General features: G+C 36.3%; 2 protein-coding genes across 5 annotated transcripts; both read left to right on the forward strand.

The window, feature by feature from the left end:
• Nucleotides 1–1,369: 1,369 nt before the first annotated feature.
• On the forward strand, nt 1,370–18,212 carry LOC114881065 (28S ribosomal protein S9, mitochondrial-like). Of its 2 annotated transcripts, XM_029197693.2 has the most exons (11): nt 1,370–1,674; nt 1,775–1,898; nt 1,989–2,092; nt 2,191–2,364; nt 2,443–2,528; nt 2,661–2,736; nt 2,801–2,926; nt 3,011–3,053; nt 3,259–3,374; nt 17,824–17,986; nt 18,056–18,212. In XM_029197693.2, the coding sequence occupies exons 1-11, from the start codon at nt 1,567–1,569 to the stop codon at nt 18,145–18,147; spliced, it is 1,212 nt and encodes a 403-aa protein (XP_029053526.2). In that variant the 5' UTR covers nt 1,370–1,566; the 3' UTR covers nt 18,148–18,212. The 2 variants fall into 2 exon arrangements, with proteins under 2 accessions (XP_029053526.2, XP_029053525.1); XM_029197692.2 differs by lacking the exons at nt 1,370–1,674; nt 1,775–1,898; nt 1,989–2,092; ... (5 more) ...; nt 3,259–3,374; nt 18,056–18,212 and adding an exon at nt 11,070–16,921 and having other exon boundaries at nt 17,824–17,910.
• Nucleotides 4,172–10,797, forward strand: LOC114881067 (transient receptor potential channel pyrexia). Of its 3 annotated transcripts, none has more exons than XM_029197694.2 (3): nt 4,172–4,638; nt 6,440–6,598; nt 6,695–10,797. In XM_029197694.2, exon 3 carries the CDS (start codon nt 6,734–6,736, stop codon nt 9,635–9,637), a length of 2,904 nt encoding a protein of 967 aa, XP_029053527.1. In that variant the 5' UTR covers nt 4,172–4,638; nt 6,440–6,598; nt 6,695–6,733; the 3' UTR covers nt 9,638–10,797. The 3 variants fall into 3 exon arrangements, with proteins under 3 accessions (XP_029053527.1, XP_029053528.1, XP_029053529.1); XM_029197695.2 differs by having other exon boundaries at nt 4,172–4,598; XM_029197696.2 differs by lacking the exon at nt 4,172–4,638 and adding an exon at nt 5,074–5,489.
• Nucleotides 18,213–18,214: the final 2 nt, after the last annotated feature.

Raw genomic sequence — 18,214 nt, forward strand, 5'->3', positions numbered from 1 at the left:
AGTTCTATTTCTCCGAATTTCCAACTCTCTCCCAGCATGATCACCCACGTTGAAAGTTTTACAGAGTCTTGTCCATTGCTTGCTTAAACTTTTGAATTTTGGCTCCTAATTTATGAGCATTGATATAACCACTAGCCGTGCTGAAGTAAAAATGGCAACACCGCGGGAGTCCGGTCTGAATATATCAACATCTAACCCTACTCTATCTGCCTCCCGGACTCCCAACCAATCAACGTCGTCAGACTCTCGGATACTCTCTGGACTTCACATAACCTCTTTGGTTTCGTTCCAATAATTTCGCTTGTTTCAAGGTTTTTATTCACTTATATACACGTTTATCAATTCTTAAATGTTTCAATTTGATCCAAAGATGGATTCATTTTGCTTCATACCTAAATTTTCTTGAAATCACTGTAAATATTTCAAATATCATGCTTCACAACACCAAACTACTTCGAGAGTACACAAAATTTATATCACATTTATAACAATTTTATACTACTACATCACTTCTACTTGCCATAGTTGCAACGTTTATGTATTGTTTAATATATAATTAATACAAAATAGCGTATATTACTACAGCTTTTAATTAAAAAAGACGTTAATTACAATTCCGAGCACAGGACTCTGTTTTTGAAAATAGGACTCCCGATTGTCACGTGAGCGGTGTTGCCACGTTGTTCAGCATGGCTAGTACTAGAGTCGGCTGTGATAGAACATAACGCAAACATGCTGTAGTCATCGTCGCCATATTACATTTCATTCAACTCCTGCGATTACAGGCTTGCAGCTAGGTTCACACGATACTGCACTCATACATACAAGCGAAGTTCGCAACAATAGTCAAAGGTTATAATTTTTTCCCTTCCATTATTTTTATTTTTCAAAGTTTTGAATAAGTAAGACCATGCACACGTAAATAGGAACCATGCGCTTGTGGTGTGTACATATATCTCATCGATATCATTTATATGTATTTGTAGCGAAATCCAGCGCCGTCTGGATTTTCCTCGCAAGTACTAATTTTCGTTACAACATGAAATACCGGAGGTACTTTTGGAGGGCCTGGTCACAGTCATGTGGCCTGGTAGTCACTACTGGAACCATAGATACATATAAACACATATAAACGGTGAACAGCGGTGACGCATACGATGAGAGAGAGAAAAGTTATAAGAGGAGTTTCTGTCTCTTTTCAATGCCGGAGAAGTGGGGAGCGCTTCTCCTCATCTCCTCGCGCAGCCGGTTCGCCGTTTCCCCTATTGAGGCTTTCCCCACTTTTCCGGCATTGAAAAGAGAGAGCAACTCCTGTTATTACTTTTCTCTCTCTCATCGTATGCATCACCGCTTATACAATGGATGCTCGGTCTATACTTACTTTGTCTATGACTGGAACAGTGGAAAGGAATCAGCTGATTGAATGAACAAACATAAATTGTAATAATCTGTGAAATATAAAATGAAAAATGAATGATGAAAGGTTTCACATACACTTTTAATATATGAGTGATTTTAATCATTGTATGGATAATAAATGATAACAAGCTTTGGTTATATTAACTAATGAGGATGGCTGTGACAATGTTTACACGTTTTGTAAATATACGAAATGTACTGAATGTTAACAATTTCGGTACAACTGGAAATACGCTGAGCGTTTTTCAGTGTTTGGTAAATTAAAAATTGAAAATTATAATTAATTCAATAAATATTTCAATCATTATCAATTCATTTTTATAACCTTGCAATAATGTAATTTGTCTGATTTTAGAGCATTTTACCTAGATCATATTCTACAGCTAGTGATGTGCTTGCTATTGATGATTCTGGTAAACAATCAAATACGAAAATTGCCAAAGCGATGAAAATTTATTTACAGCAAGCTAAAGATTATAGTAAGTTTAAAATATATTATAATCTAAGTTTATGCTATTATTAAATAAAATGTAAGGATAAATTAATGAACAATTATATATTGATTTTAGAGGAATTCATAGAGAAACAAATAGCAGAATATGATATTGGAATGAGACATCTAGCAAATATGATGGGTGAAGATCCTGATAATTTTTCTCAGAAAGATGCTGATGTAAATTGCATTTATTTTGTGTATAATATATAATTAGTATCTTATTATTCTTTCGATCAAGTATTATTAAATTGTATTAAGTTTATTTATGTTTACAGAGAGCAATAAAATATTTATTTCCATCTGGTTTATATGAGCCAGAAGCTCGTCCTATGTTGGCTCACCCTAATAAGCTGTATACACACAGAAAAGAAGCTGAATTTGATGAAAGTGGTAGACCACATCACTTCCTCTTTTATACTACCAAACCTAACTATTATGAAGTATTACACGTAAGTTTTATAATATGTCAGCATGTTGGTAATGGATTATGTATAAAACATTATTGCATATAATATTTTTATGCACAGAAAATTGCAGAATCTATGAACGAGTTAAATAAAATTGAAGATGAGAGAATTGAAGCTATGAACCTACCTACCCCTGAAGATAAAATGTAAATACCAATTTTGTTTACTACATCTATTTCATCGTATTAGAATAATATACAATAAGCTATATTATTTTTCTAAATTGTTATAATTCTTTTTTTATTCATGTTGTAATTTTTTTTTTTTATTGTTTCCAGCAATTTAGAGACATCAGAGTGGTTTAAGAAAACAGAATTAGAATCCAGGTTATCTGAAAAACTCACTGATACAGAGGTAATTTAATTTTGTGACTGTAACATTTTTCTCCGTATTTATTAAATATTTTGGTTTATTGCAGTATGAATACTTTTTAACTAGTATACAAAGACTGGTTGACCATCCAGTATCAAAACATGCAGCTCCTTTGTGCATGCAATATAGAAACGAGTTAAGAGCAATTACCAGCACCTTGAATCTTCCAGAAGTAAGTTCATTTCAAATCCCCTTTATTGTGCCATTTATTAACTTTTTAATACCAACAAATTGACATATTCTTTTGCTATTACAGTTCCAGTATGATGAAAACAACAGACCTTATATTTTAGTTAAAAGTAAGTAAAGCAAAGAGTTAATACTAATGTTACCACAGTATTAAAATTTTATTGAATTTCATAATATTGTAATCCTGTTGTTCAGACTAATGCAGTTTATTACATTTAAGGAATAATTGCAAATGAATGGTTTAATAACATTAATTGCACTGTAGGTTACTTGTATAGTACATTTAATATCGTGATTGTAAAATTATTTGTTTAGATTATAAAAGAAAAAGGGCATATGGTGACGTTAAAGTGATAGGTAACGGAACTGGAAATATTACCATTAATGGAGAAGACATCTCATATTTCCAGGATATATATTGTCGAGAACAAGTAAGTGATTCAATAATTTTTTATTAGCCCATTAGTTTTTTTTTTTAAATATATCCATAGTTAAATAACTCGGATTTCGTTACAACTTGAAATATGCAATTTAAAATGTATAAAAAATCGTACATTATTTAAGTTTATGTAAAAACAGGTAAGTATTATGCATTGATTTAAATATATATGTTAGTCATTAGAATCAGGTAAGTTTACTTTTACAACTAAAATATTTGCAATATGTATACAAAATTACGCACACAGTAATTGCAGTAACCGTTTCTATGGTGTAATCAAAACGGAATTTAGCGAGATGGTTGTTTCAAGGATAAATAACTCTCCCATGATAAAACTAACACATAATGCGATTTTCTTATTCAATTAATTTTTTTAACATCCTATCGGCACTGTTATATAAACGGATCTTACAATCCTTGTTTCGGATCTAAATTTAAAGAATCGTGATTGATGATTGTTGTTTTTACACTTATTTAAATATTATAATTGCTCATATTTATCATGTTGCCAATATCTTAATTTTCTTTTAGTTCATAAAGTATTACTATTTGTTTAAACATTTTTAGTTAAAAAATTAAGAATAATTTTTTCCATGATAATTTCAAATAAATAAGTTGCATCATGTACATAAAAAATGGATTAAATTTTACATTTAAAAAATAATACAAATTAAACCTGTTGAAAGTCTTCAAATTAATTTAAGTATCATGAATTTATTTGTTTAACATTTTTATGAATTTTTAATGACAAACTGCATCATTTTTACTTTTTTTATAATTATCAATCCTCGTTTCTTGATTCTCAACAAAATGTCTGGTAGATCCTTGCTGGATAGTAAAAAATTTGTTAAAGCAAAGGTCTTCTCAAAAAAATATTAATAAGTATTATATGTACGTCCATAATACTTTTCAACGATAGTTATGCACTCGAAATAATGATATTATACGCAAAAGTTTGTAAGAGTAGAAGGAATACAGTATTATGCGAATTGTTGATAATTTATGGTGTATGCGAATTATCGTGGTCTCCGGGATCTCAGGACAGGCAATGCGTGCCAGAAGACACGATCTGAGCTCAGTATTAATCGAGCCGTTCAATAGAACGACAGGCTCACGATATTGTGATACCCGATACACGAATCGTCGTGGATCGTTAATCGATCGATTAAATTCGAAGGTGGAGAAAAGGTGGTCAATCAACGTTTCAAAGTTATCGGTAAACATCCATTGGAGAATTTCGAAGAAATATTACACGCGTTAGTGATTAAATACCGAGGATCCGATTGAAAAAGAGTTGAAAAAAGTTATCTTTTGAATCTTACAGTGAAGCAATTACACCTGGTGATGATATATAATAGGAAACTTTGATATATTTTGATAGTTTAAAGTGTATAGGAATTGCAATAATGCAATGTAAATGAAATTAATCTTTAAGGTGTATTTATTTATTTACATTTTCTCTTGGGTTTTCTTTTCTAAATATACGTTTTAATTCGGTATCAAGATATCGATAGAAAAATAATGGAAGAAATGTTTGTGAATTAAATTAAAGATTTACATAGTGAAAGTAATCCACGTGTATCTTAGTAAACAAAAACAAGTTTAAACTATGAAAGTATTTTATTATTTTTTTACTTAAAATGTTTATTCCTTCCAAGTATTTTTAATACACAAGATTCATGTGTATTTCATTAATAATAAAAAAAAAGAATTGTGTAATTATTGGTAACGTTTTAAAATACTGTTCTATGTTCTCATATATTCTCTGTGAATTGAAACTTGTTTTGAATTTTAAGAATGCGAAATACGTGGATAACATACTTTCGTGTATTCGAATTGAATCGAAATGTCAAGAACGTCCCTGTCGTAGACATCTTCTAAACGACACGAAACTGTATATAAATAATATCAATTTAAAGGTAACGGTGCGACGGTACACGGTTGTTAATGTGTATGTGCTCGATTTTCCAATTGACATTCACACCTCACGTGATACGGAATCAGACGTCATCAAAGATCATCTGTCCTTCTTAATACTTAATTGACGAAATTACTATAATACAAATTAAGTGGATTAATTGGAAGATACCCGGATGATAATTGAAGAGTGAATACTTTTTAACATTTCTTGCTTTTTAAATCTTTCTGAGGGTCAAGTTTCATATTTTAGAATTTGGGAATTTTAGATTTCTAAAATCTTAGAATCTTGGAATTTTAGAATTTTTAAATTTTAGATTTCTAAAACCTTAGAATTTGGGAATTTTTAAATTTTAGAAGTTTAGAAGCTTGGAATTTTAGAAGTTTAGAAATTTAGACTCCTAGCATCTTAAAATTTTAGAATTTTAAAAGTTTAAAAGCTTACAAGCTTGGAAGTTTAGAAGTTTAGAAGCTTGGAATTTTAGAATCTTAGAATCCTAGAATCTTAAAATTTTAGAATTTTAAAAGTTTAGAAGTTTAGAAGCTTAGAATTTTAGAATCTTAGAATCCTAGAATTTTAGAATCCTAGAATCTTAGAATCCTAGAATCTTAAAATCCTAGAATCTTAGAATCCTAGAATCTTAGAATCCTAGAATCTTAAAATCCTAGAATCTTAGAATCCTAGAATCTTAGACTCCTAGAATCTTAGAATCCTAGAATCTTAAAATCCTAGGATCTTAGAATCCTAGAATCTTAGAATTCTAGAATCTTAGAATTCTAGAATCTTAGAATTCTAGAATCTTAGAATTCTAGAATCTTAGAATTCTAGAATCTTAGAATTCTAGAATCTTAGAATTCTAGAATCTTAGAATTCTAGAATCTTAGAATTCTAGAATCTTAGAATTCTAGAATCTTAGAATTCTAGAATCTTAGAATTCTAGAATCTTAGAATTCTAGAATCTTAGAATCTTAGAATTTTAAAATTCCAGTATCCTAGAATTTTAGAACCCTTAAAATTTTAGAATAGTGAGGAAAGGGTAGTTCACGTTTTACTCTAATACTCTTCACCAAAGATCAAAAGATGACTCTCAACTCAGAAAATCATGAATAAATTTTACTAAAAATCACATCTTTCAACAGTACGGATCTCGATAAACAATAAAACGCAATCTCCTCTGAAAACCGTCATTAACCAAGCCGCAATACAAAGAATGCTACCTCAACAAAATTATGAGGCCAACAAATAAGTCTAAACGGATCTATCGATTAAGCAAAGTGACTTCATCTTCTTCGAGGAATGTACGTTCACGATTGTATAAGAACAAACGTTCATGAATTACCGCTTTGGGATCCCTTCCACGTGCGACCAGCTACTCATAACAATGTTCTTTGTAGATCAATGATGTAACTGCGTTAGAGTGGTAGGCGGAGAGGATGGAGAACCGTTCGCAGAGCTCGGATTCACCACCAGCTAAAAAGAAGGTGCAACTGGAAAGGATCATCGACATAGAAAACGAAGCGGTGTCAATTCCGAGTCCTCCGAATCGCATCATGAAATCCTTGCTACTGACGCGTTGGCTGACTTCGAGGAGTACGCTTCGTACGGAGCCAGAAACGAGCTGGTCATCCGACGAGCGAACTTTGGAATATGGAACACCACCACCCATAGAGGAACCCCATTGCTACTCCACCTGTCCTAGCGAGAGTTCCTGTACAGAAGAGATCAATTGCACCTTGCAGGTGAACAAAAATATGATCAGGAACCTGTTGGTAGAACACATGAGATACGTAGGAGGTCGACTGCAACTACTGGACGACTTGGAAGCTAACAAAATAGACCTGGAAGACTCGGAACGTTTCGTCAAGGCCTACAGACAACACGAAATAGACACTCTTCTGCTGTATGCCAGTTTTCTTGGCCGAGAGGATGTGATCATAAATCTGCACAAATGCGGCGCAGACTTGAACTACTCTGAACAAGGACAGGGCCTAACTCCTCTTCACCTGTGTGCTTTTAGTAATTCTCTAGAAGGCGTACAATATTTGCTAGCTAATGGGGCTAACATGGATCTAAGACGGATGCATACTCCCTTTCATTATGCTGCTTTCGGTGACGCTTTCAAGGTAGCTCAGCATTTTCTTCAGCTAGGCATCAGTCAGGAGTCTTCTTTGGGAGAGGAGACTGTATTGCACGCTGCAGCTAGATCAAATGCTTTGAACGTTCTGAAGCTTCTAGCACCGTGTAATCCAACTTTGAACAATTTGGACTGCAATGGGTATGGGGCTATTCATCATGTAGCTGACAGAGGGGACCCAGCCTGTTTGACTGTTCTCTTGGACGCCGGTTGCGAGTTGGATCTGATGACCAAAAAGGGTGACACTGCTCTGCATCTGGCTGCAGAAGCCAGTTGCGTGGAAAATGTGGATTTGTTGGTAGAGAAAGGGGCAAACGTTCATCTGAAGAATCATAGGGACCAGACAGCTTTGCATATAGCTGCTCGCTCTCATTCCTTGGAATGTGTGGAGGTATTGCTGAAGAAAGGAGGCTGTGATCTTAATGTGGAAGATAGCGATGGAAGAACTCCTCTGCATCTTGCTTTAGGCAGATCCTTATTAGCCTACGACGTGACTGAGTTCCTTATAACTTGGAAGGCGAACGTGAACAAAACAGACAAATATGGCTATACACCTCTTCACATAGCTGCTTTGAACGAGCTTTCTCAGTGCGTGGATATTCTGATCCAACATGGAGCTGATCTCAGCGCCAGGACTAAGGGTGGCACCAGTGCCCTGTCCATCATCCTTCGCAAGACCCCAACATCTCTGAACGTCTTTAAACAACGACTGGATGCTTCCATAACTCTTCATCAACATGGATCAGCAACAGGAGAGGTAGAACTTAGACTCGATTTCCATCCTCTCTTGATGCACCAGCAACAAGGTGAAATAAGGTATCTTGGCACCTTTGTGAAAGAAGGATACAAAGAGATTCTGGAGCATCCCCTCTGTCAGGCATTCCTCCATTTAAAATGGCAGAAGATTCGAAAGTATTACGTGGGTAGGCTGGTCTTTTACTTGTTCTACGTTCTCATACTCACAGGTTGGGTAATGACTGCCTTAGCTCACAACTGTTACAACGAGTCCCACGGTCAATTAGATAACGCTCAGCCGCCATTGTGTGCAAATACCACCGGAATCAACGGTTTTCTTTATAGACATCCAGCTCTGCTGGAGCTGGAGTGGTACGCGTTAATGGTGCTCACTATTCTAGAAGCGTTCCGCAAATTGACCAGCATTCCGACCTATCTCTCGGTCCGCCAGTTCTTCACTCAGGCCGAGAACATGGTGGAGTGGTGCGTGATACTGAGCGTTTTCGCTACGTCGTTCATTTACACCGGCAGAACGTACGCGTGGCAGAATCACGTGGGGGCGTTCGCGGTTCTCTGCGGATGGAGCAACCTTATGCTAATGATAGGACAATTGCCGATATTCGGAGCGTACGTGGCGATGTTCACCAGCGTCCAGGCGCAAGTGTTCAAGCTTCTGTTAGCCTACGCTTGTCTCCTGGTAGGTTTCACCGCGAGCTTCTGCGTGATCTTTCCGCGCTCCAAGTCCTTCAGTAGCCCACACATAGGTCTAATCAAAGTGCTGGTAATGATGACCGGGGAACTGGACTTCGAGGATCTGTTCTTCCCTAGGGAAGAGGACGGTCACTCCACAGATTCAGGAGGTACCTCGTGGATCCTGTTGCAGGTGTCCGCTCAGTTATCGTTCGTCTTGTTCCTCTTATTTGTCACCATAGTACTGATGAATCTACTGGTCGGCATAGCAGTGCACGACATAAAAGGACTACAAAAGACGGCTGGACTGGCTAAATTGGTTAGGCAGACCAAACTGATCTGCGACGTGGAGACCGCACTTTTTCTCGGGCTCATGCCTAAACGATTAACGAAATTCTTAAGGTGGACCGCGTTATTGTTACCTTCGCCTTTGAGAGCGGTTCTAACCGTCCGACCTCTTAACCCCAGAGAAACTAGATTACCTCGCGACTTGTTATTCGCCGCCCACAAGGTCGCGAAAGAACGTAAAGGCATGTCCGGCACGTTGTACAGTAGAAAGAGTACCAGCACCGTGCATACGTATCTAAAAAGCGAACCGTACACCTCGTTTCGTCGACGATTACCCGAAGAAGACGTTGTCCCTTTCGACGATTACACGATCAAAGGAGAGTTAGCCGAGGTGAAGCAAATCTGTGAAAGAAATCATCAGCTTCTTCAAGATCTAGTGATGCATCTAGTAATGAAGAAGCACGGCAAGGAAGAGGATGAGAATAATTAGACGTATCTTTTTTTCTTCTTTTTGAATTCTTGGAACCTTGAAGATATCGTGTGAACGATCTGAAGGACTCTGAATCGTTGGATCATTCTTAGAAATTTCAGACTCGCTTTGAAACATTTCTATACAATCTTGTGTTTTAAATTTTGAAGATTGCAATTTTATCATTTCTCATGTTGGAATTTTTTTTATATTAATTATTGCAGTGCTTCTTATTTAAATTTTGACGTAATCTTTTAAAGATGAAACTGATGATCGTATAAGATCATCGATCAAATACCAATTCATGATTTTGATGAAAGAAACACAATATGTATAAAATATTGGTGTATATATACACGTGACACTGAAATAGTCGAAAGTTTGAAATTTATGATAATTTCCGTTTTTCGAGGCAAGTGCTCTTTCGTCGTTTTGTGTGTCAAGAACACGAGAAACATATTTTTTTGTTGCATCTGAGAAAGTTGTTATACCGTCTTCGTAGCTGAAAGATTCAAAGAGAGACTCGTGCTCAATATTTGTAAAATATTGTAGAATATGTTAAATTCCGTCCATAACATGAATATTGTAAAAATCGTAGGAATATTTAGGAATAAATTATTAAATACTACCTGAAATATTTTCATATTTCATGTACTAATGATATTGTATGAGATCTGAAACGTGATTTTAATTGGATTTTAATTTTTATATTTGACTGTACATAAAGAATATAAATAAATTGTTCCCAAGTTGTTACAGGTGTTTCTTTGTAAGTTAAAAATAAGATTTGAAATAAAATTTAATTCGAAGGAAATTTTAAAGAAGTTTTATGGCAACGAGTTGTATGTAACATTTATTTAATGATGATGATTGAAAAATACTTGCAATTCTTTAGTGCATAGGCAAAAGATTAAGAAAATTATTGATAATATTTTCTAAAAGATGTTTCTTATGCAACACAGTATAAATATTTCTTGATACTTTTACAGCCGTATATTTCTTGAATTTTATAATTTTGTATCTAACAAATAATTCCTTATTTTTTAACTGTCATTGATACGTGATTCAATAAATAAAAATAAGGTGAGGAATGAATGGGTAAAAAAAACTTGATCATCAAAGCTGTCAAAAAGTTAAGTGCCTTTCAATCATTCGAATAAAATTAATGTTTTGAGCAACGATGTCTGGAGTTTTTGTTCCCTATCTCTTGGAATTCATTACAAGTATGCAAAGTTATAATCATTTATAATTTTGAATATCATGAATGTTTGCAGTGACTTGCGTTAAGCTTCCGGTTAAACTTTCATCATGGTTTGACATTTGATGTTTCTGCCTCTTTACTGTTAAATGAAGAAATTCTATAATTAAATTATAGTATAATTTTATAAGAAATTTATACTGTTTGTTTAATATTTTCTTCTTTGTAACTTTATTGTTACAGTTGGTATTATACAATAAATTTAATTACAGCCTTTATTAGTTTATCACATTTGGTATGGCTTATCGTTTAAAAAGTAAATAATAAAAATTTTTAAGCAAAATGAGTTTAAGTATCCTGAAAATCTTTTCACTTTTTTCATAGTACATTTATTTCCATTTATTACTTTTTTTTGTTGTATATTGGTAATTATAGTTCAATGATAACACAGTCTTACGTTGCGATCATTTAAATCTACATATTTCTTTTGGACATGAATCACTGTATTCATTATGCCTAGCTAGTCAGCTTGTTTACAGTTTCAAACAAAAATATAATCACTTACTAATGGAATCTGAAACAGTGTCTAATTGTGGTAATAAAGCGATTACTCATTACCCTAGAAAGCTAGGAATTAATATCGAAGATTTGCTAATGAATGTTGTAAATCTTTAATTAAAAATTTATTATACCCTGATTGAAATATTTCAAAATAAACCTAATTGATTGAAAAATATTCAAGACGACATTTTTTAAAGCAGTATCATTTAAAATAATTTATAAAAAAAAAATTAAATAATATTTTTTCAACTTGAATATTATATTTCTGTTTTGTCTACAGAGCAATTTAAAAGAACCACCTTGTTGCCCAATATAATTTTACGTAAACTTCGGTATTTCTGTAACTTTAAACATGTTTCGAAAGATGTTTAAATACCAAAATGAAAAAAATAATATAAAACAAAGGCGCAATGTAAATTTGTAAAAACATGTTGATTAAATACCATTTAATGATTTCTACAGAAATATTAAGAGATGACTACCTAAAAATATCTCTTAACATTTTACACGATATTATCAACTAAGGAAACGTTTGATAACTTCTAAGAATGTGACTACCAATTATTTTTTCATTAATTAGCCATTTAGCTGTAACCTCTTCCCACTATATCTCTCGACTCAATGCAACTTCAATTGCAAATCTAGAATCAAGTTCTAAAGCAATTAAAAGAGATGTCCATAATTTGTTTCTTGTTTCAAAAAACAGTATATAAGTCACACAAAATTTGCATATAAAAATGCAAATTAATAACATTAGAAAATTACCCAATCAACTGTTCCAATTTTAATTAACACCATTGATAATAATTAAACAAATAAAATATATTTTACTCGAATTATTAAATCATCGCTTCTAATTAAAAAAAAAGAAATTATAGCCGATGATAAACTTATCTCATTTTTAGAATATTCAAATATGAGTATTGGTATTCGTTATATGTATGTTCGTGGAACTATTTGAGAGAACCGGTTTCAATTTATAGAAAATCTGATTCTGAACAAAGTCTGTACCACGATGAAACACAATTACCGGCCGTGATGGATTTGAACAAGGACGCTGGGTTTCAGGCCTCGTGAATGTATCTAGATTTTACGGAACATCTTAAAGACACGTCGGATCCGCGAAAAGACTCACATTCGAGCGGACTTTTGTATCGCGTGGAGTTTCAGCTCCGTGTTTCATTTCTCGATCGACTCGTATAAGATCGGCGAGACAGCTTTCTCTTTATTAATTGTGAAAAGTGTTCGAATGGATCCCGGTGAATCTTACTTTTCCTGTCAGACGTGTCAGTGAACCTCTGTGAACAATTTATTCATTCCCTGTTGGTGAAAGATTGATAATTATTGATTAACGGTGATGTCATGGACTGAAAGACGCGTTGTAGATTGACATTAGTGAGAATTTATAATACTTGTTTGAATTAAAAATAACCAGAGCTTAAGAATATTTCATTTTGTGCTGAGAATTGTTATTTATGGGAAATATTTAGATTAGAACTTAATGTTAAGTTATTCTATAAGCAAAGTGTTTTTGAAAGGAACGAATGAAATTTGATTATTTAATAATTAATTTATGAATGAATAATGGAACCAGGAATATTCATGTTTTTATAAATGATATAATTTATGTATAAAAGTCTTTTGATGGAAATTAAATAATTTTACTGTGATATATCAAGACTATCCATTTTAAGTTTTCATATACATTGCATAAAATTTAATTACAAAGCATAAAATCATTAGACTTTACATATCAGTGTCAACTAAAATGAATAACTGATTCAGAATATTTAAATTTCTTATATGTTTGGTAATCTCATATCCATACTTTTGAATTTCATCAAAGCTTAATAAATAGGAAGTAAAATCTGAATGGCTATTGATCAATATATGATGAAATTGTTTAAATTAATTTGAGTTATATTTTGTATAATGTTTCTGGTATAAACTCACAATTTCCTGGTAAATCATAACTCAATAATTATTATTCTACAATGAAATGTGCTCATGAATGTGCATAAGAAGATACATAAACTTGAAGAAACTGAAGAGAAATTCCAATAAGAAGATTCCAAAGAGAAGAAATAGGTCAGACAGAGGATCCCAGAATAAAACAAAAAAAAAAAGGAAGAAGGAGTAGAAATCGATTGGATGGAATTTTGATCAACAGAAAGCTAGTTTACCGCAACGTGAGACTTGCTTAGAAGTGACCCTGTGTACCGTTGGTTTTTAAGTTCAAGGTCCCTATTCGAGGGAGTACTGGCTGCTCGAACGGAAGCAATGTATTTTCCTATGAACTTATATATAGAACGAATCCAATACGAAGTAGCTAATATAAGTCAGTCGGGCGAGTGACACCGGTAGTCGCGTGTACTGCAATGACGAGAGCATTCTCTTAAAGTGATCCAAATGACTTTGGGACGTGACGTGATAAACGAAGAAAAGAGTGAGGCCGAGGTATGACGATTGGAACGTTCTGTCGAGGTGATCAACGATAGCAGAGAGTGTGTTCTTGTGTTACCGCGCAGTTTCTTCGTTATTTTCATCGCGGTCAAAAAGGGGATACATTCTTTTAGAAGCGAATCAACGATAAGACGTACAGAAGGGATTAAAGACGAAGATCGAGATGAACGTTTCCGAGGAAAGGCCGCGTCGTTACTCGTTAACCAGTTTAAGAGATCGTCGTCTGTCGTTTGACGAAAATGATTGTTGGAGCGCGATGGAAGGAGACGGAGAAATCCACGAGAACGCGGACGAAAGGAAAACGAAGAGGTTGACGAGTCGCGGCAGAAGAACCAGACATTATTCCTTAACGAGATTGAAAAATCGTCGAGCCAGCTTCAATTTCGACGACGACGACAGAGATTCCTCGATGAAGACGTACATTAGCGATGCGGTTACCGAACAAATGACCCAAACACTCAGGTTACCGATCGCCCACGAAGGACGAATCAAACATTCCTCTATGTCGAACTTGAACGACCGATCGAACGATCTTCTGCCCGCTAGGTTCGCCTCCACCTTCCGCTCAGTCAGATATCGACAGTCGAGTAATTCGGAGAAGATAGTGATCAACGATGCTCCTCTGATCAATTCCAGGAACGATCATGTGGAGATCGACGCCGGTACACCGCCACCCGTCGACGAGTCCCTGTTCTACGACAACCTGGATGTGCTAAGACAGGCGCAGATCAACAGCAACGATCTGCGGTCGATAATGTGGTCCATCGTCACCACCGCCGAGATGAAGCTGCTGCTGGAGCTGGAAAAGTGCAACGTTTTACCAGAAATGCCTTCGGGCGAGAGGATAAGGAATATAGCGTACATGTGGTGCTGTTACCGAGGGCTGGCTCGCCTTCTACCGAAACTGGAAGACTTGGGAGTCAAGTGCGAATACGTGGAGCCTTGCACTGGCATGAACGCGATCCTGACTGCATCGCTGAGCGGCAACGTAGCTTGCATCGAGCATCTGATCGAGAAGGGTGTCGATATCAATTGCAGGAATCCTATCAATCATTACACGCCTCTACACTTTGCTGTGTTAGGGAACTCCGTGGACGCAGCGCGAGTGCTTCTAGATAACGGCGCGAAGCCGAGTACCTGTCTTTATCAAGAGATGGTCGAGCCAGTTTTGCATTGCGCCATTAGGGCAGCAGCGGTGGAGATCGTGGAACTGTTACTGGAACGAGGAGCGAGCGTCGTCGAGAAGAACCACACGGGTGAGACCCCGCTCCACGTAGCCTGCTTCGTCCAGTCCATAAAATGCGTAGAATTGCTACTCGAATCACCCGGTACGAATATCAACGCCGTGGATAGGGCGCACAGAACACCCCTTCATTTCGCTGTGATGACCACGCATTCGTCCGCTAAGCTGGTGGAGCTTCTGCTGAAACACGGTGCCCTGATCAACGCCGCGGACAAGACCGGCTTCACTCCTCTTCACGTGGCAGCGCTAAACGAGCAGTCCCACTGCGTCGATGTTCTAATCTGGGCGGGCGCCGATGTCAGTGCGACCACCAGCGCAGGACTGTCCGCGTTGAACATTATCCTCAGGAAGATCCCCGAGTCTCTACAGGTGTTCCGACAGAGGTTGGACGCTTCGATAACCCTCAGGAGACCAGTCCCCCATAACAGGGAGTTCGAAATGAGGCTGCATTTCGATCTACTCTTCCCCAGTGGTAATCAATGCGAGACCAGCTTCATCAACACCTTCGTCCAGGAACGACGCAAGGATCTGCTCTCCCATCCGCTAGTGATGGCCTTCCTCCATCTGAAATGGGAAAAGATAAGGAAGTTTTATCTGCTCAGGATCATGCTATACGCTATGACCGTCATCTGCATGACCACCTACGTCCTCACCGCGTTAGCCTACAAGTGTTACAACTACGACGATGCGAGCAGCTCCAAGATCTGCAGCAGCAAACGCATCTCCGGCTTCCTCTTCAGAAGACCCGTCATCGAGATCCAGTGGTACCTACTCTTCATCTTCACCTGCATATCAATCCCCAGAAAGATCTTCGGTTTCATGGTCTACACCTCCGCGAAACAGTACTTCTCCAATATCGATAACGTTCTTGACGGTGTGGTCATCATCAGCGTGTTCGTCACCTCGTTCATCTACACCGGACGCACCTACGACTGGCAGAACTACGTGGGGGCATTCGCGATACTATGCGCCTGGACAAACCTGATGCTGATGGTCGGCCAATTGCCGGCATTCGGCACCTACGTGGCAATGTTTACCCATATACAATTCGAATTCGCTAAGTTATTGCTAGCTTATTCCGGACTGCTGATAGGCTTCACCGTCAGTTTCTGCGTTATCTTCGTCGGGGAACCGTCTTTCGGTAACCCGTTCACAGGGCTTATCAAAGTGTTGGCTATGATGGCTGGTGAGCTGGACTTCGACAGTCTCATCACTCAGATCGATCAGGGATTAGAATCCGAAGGACCTTTCGTCATTTATCATCCTCTCTCCGTATGCTCTCAAATACTATTCACTCTGTTCATCGTGTTCGTCACGGTGATCCTGATGAACCTACTGGTGGGGATCGCTGTCCATGACATCCAGGGCCTACGAAATCACGCCGGGCTGACTAAGCTAGTCCGTCAAACGAAATTGATTCTATTTACCGAAATGGTCCTGCATAATAGTTCCATCCCATACGCTTTCCGAAAGTGGATGTCCGATCATAAGATCAACGTGGAGAACAGGAAAAGGGTTCTGGTGGTAAAACCTTTGAATCCACTGGAGAAGAGGCTGCCCAAGGACATCCTGAAAGCAGCCTACGAGATCGCTCAGAAGAATATACCGTTTATGAACGACGATAATGTCAGCCTGAGCGATCACGTGATGTGGATGAGACAACAGACCGAGGAGTACTCAGATCCTAGTTTGCAAATGGTCATCGAGAACCTGGCTAACAAATTGCAATCCTACGAGGACACGATCAAGTCGCTGAAGGAGCAGCTGTTAGATACTAATAAGACGCTGGAAAGTGTTGTGAAAAGTCTGACGAAGGAAAAGAGTAACTGAGATCTTCTAGGTACTGAGATTACAATAATTTAAAACTCAAAACGGAGGACTCTCGTCGGGGATAGTTGTAATTAGTGAACGAACGATACAAATGATCGAAAGTTTCGCAATGAATTAAGTTTCTATGTAAATAACCGTAAGTTCGAATGTCGTAAAAAACAAGTGACCCCTCGGGGGGAACAGAGTGAAAGTGGCGAGAAGGAGTTACTTCGTAAACTTATTCATAATAATAGTCGTAATATTTTTTTATACAGTTTAAGTCTCTTTGATCGTGATGAAAGTTTAATAAAAATAATTGTTAATTGTAAGAGATGAATCTGAATATTTTGTATTCGAGTAACGAGTCTATAATTTAATGATCGTCCTGATGGTAGTTGTTTAAACATTTGAATAAGAGAAGAGTTGTTAATTGTAGGAAATCGTCAAGATAAATACACTTGACTAGAACCGGCACGTTTCATTGTAAGAAATTTTCTATGAATTAGGTAATTAAACTGGTGTCTCTCTCTTTTTCTTATGAAATAAAATTCTAAAATTAATTATTAAGTTAAAGCATCAGGTAGATAGAAATCAGTTTAATCACCTTGAGAAAATACTTTTATTTGCATTGCACTTAACACTTTGACAACCGTATCCTTATTTACATTTCATTTAGTAGATAAAAGTAATGGTATAAAAAATTAAACATCATAATCAAGAATACGTGACAACAGTCGTCAAAGTGTTAACAGGTTTCGTGCCGTGTTAAATTCAAAACTTATGATAAAATTTTGAAAAAGATAATAAAAATATGTAAAATTTATTAGTAGCGTGATACTCGGCACATAACTTGATTAATAATCTATTTTCTAACACTTCGTGCATTCAAAAATTACTCTAATTATATTGAACATAATCTATTTTGTATTACAGGTTATATTTCCTTTAATATTTACGGATATGAGCGAAAAAGTTGATGTTGAAGCAACCGTTTATGGTGGGGGACCAACTGGACAATCAGGCCTTATTCGTTTTGGTATTTCTAAGGCGCTTCGAAATTTTGTCAGTGTCGAGATGATAGAAAAAATGAGAATTGGTAAGGAGAAGAATCTAATTGCTTATTAATTGTTAAAGATATAATCTATAAAAGGAATATTTTGCTTAGCCGGACTTCTAACATTCGATCTGAGGGTCCGCGAAAGAAAGAAGTATGGACAGGAAGGAGCTCGAAGAAAATTCACGTGGAGGAAACGTTAATTCTGTTTTCCGATTCTGTGTATGCTGAATGTATCTAATAGACTTGAATAAATTCTTATAAAATATC

This window comes from Osmia bicornis, chromosome 1 (assembly GCF_907164935.1).
Source record: "Osmia bicornis bicornis chromosome 1, iOsmBic2.1, whole genome shotgun sequence".
Lineage (NCBI taxonomy): Eukaryota > Metazoa > Arthropoda > Insecta > Hymenoptera > Megachilidae > Osmia > Osmia bicornis.

Coding starts and splice junctions, on each gene's coding strand:
- LOC114881067 (XM_029197694.2), top strand. CDS start 6,734: ATGGAGAACCGTTCGCAGAGCTCGGATTCACCACCAGCTAAAAAGAAG.
- LOC114881065 (XM_029197692.2), top strand. CDS start 14,002: ATGAACGTTTCCGAGGAAAGGCCGCGTCGTTACTCGTTAACCAGTTTA.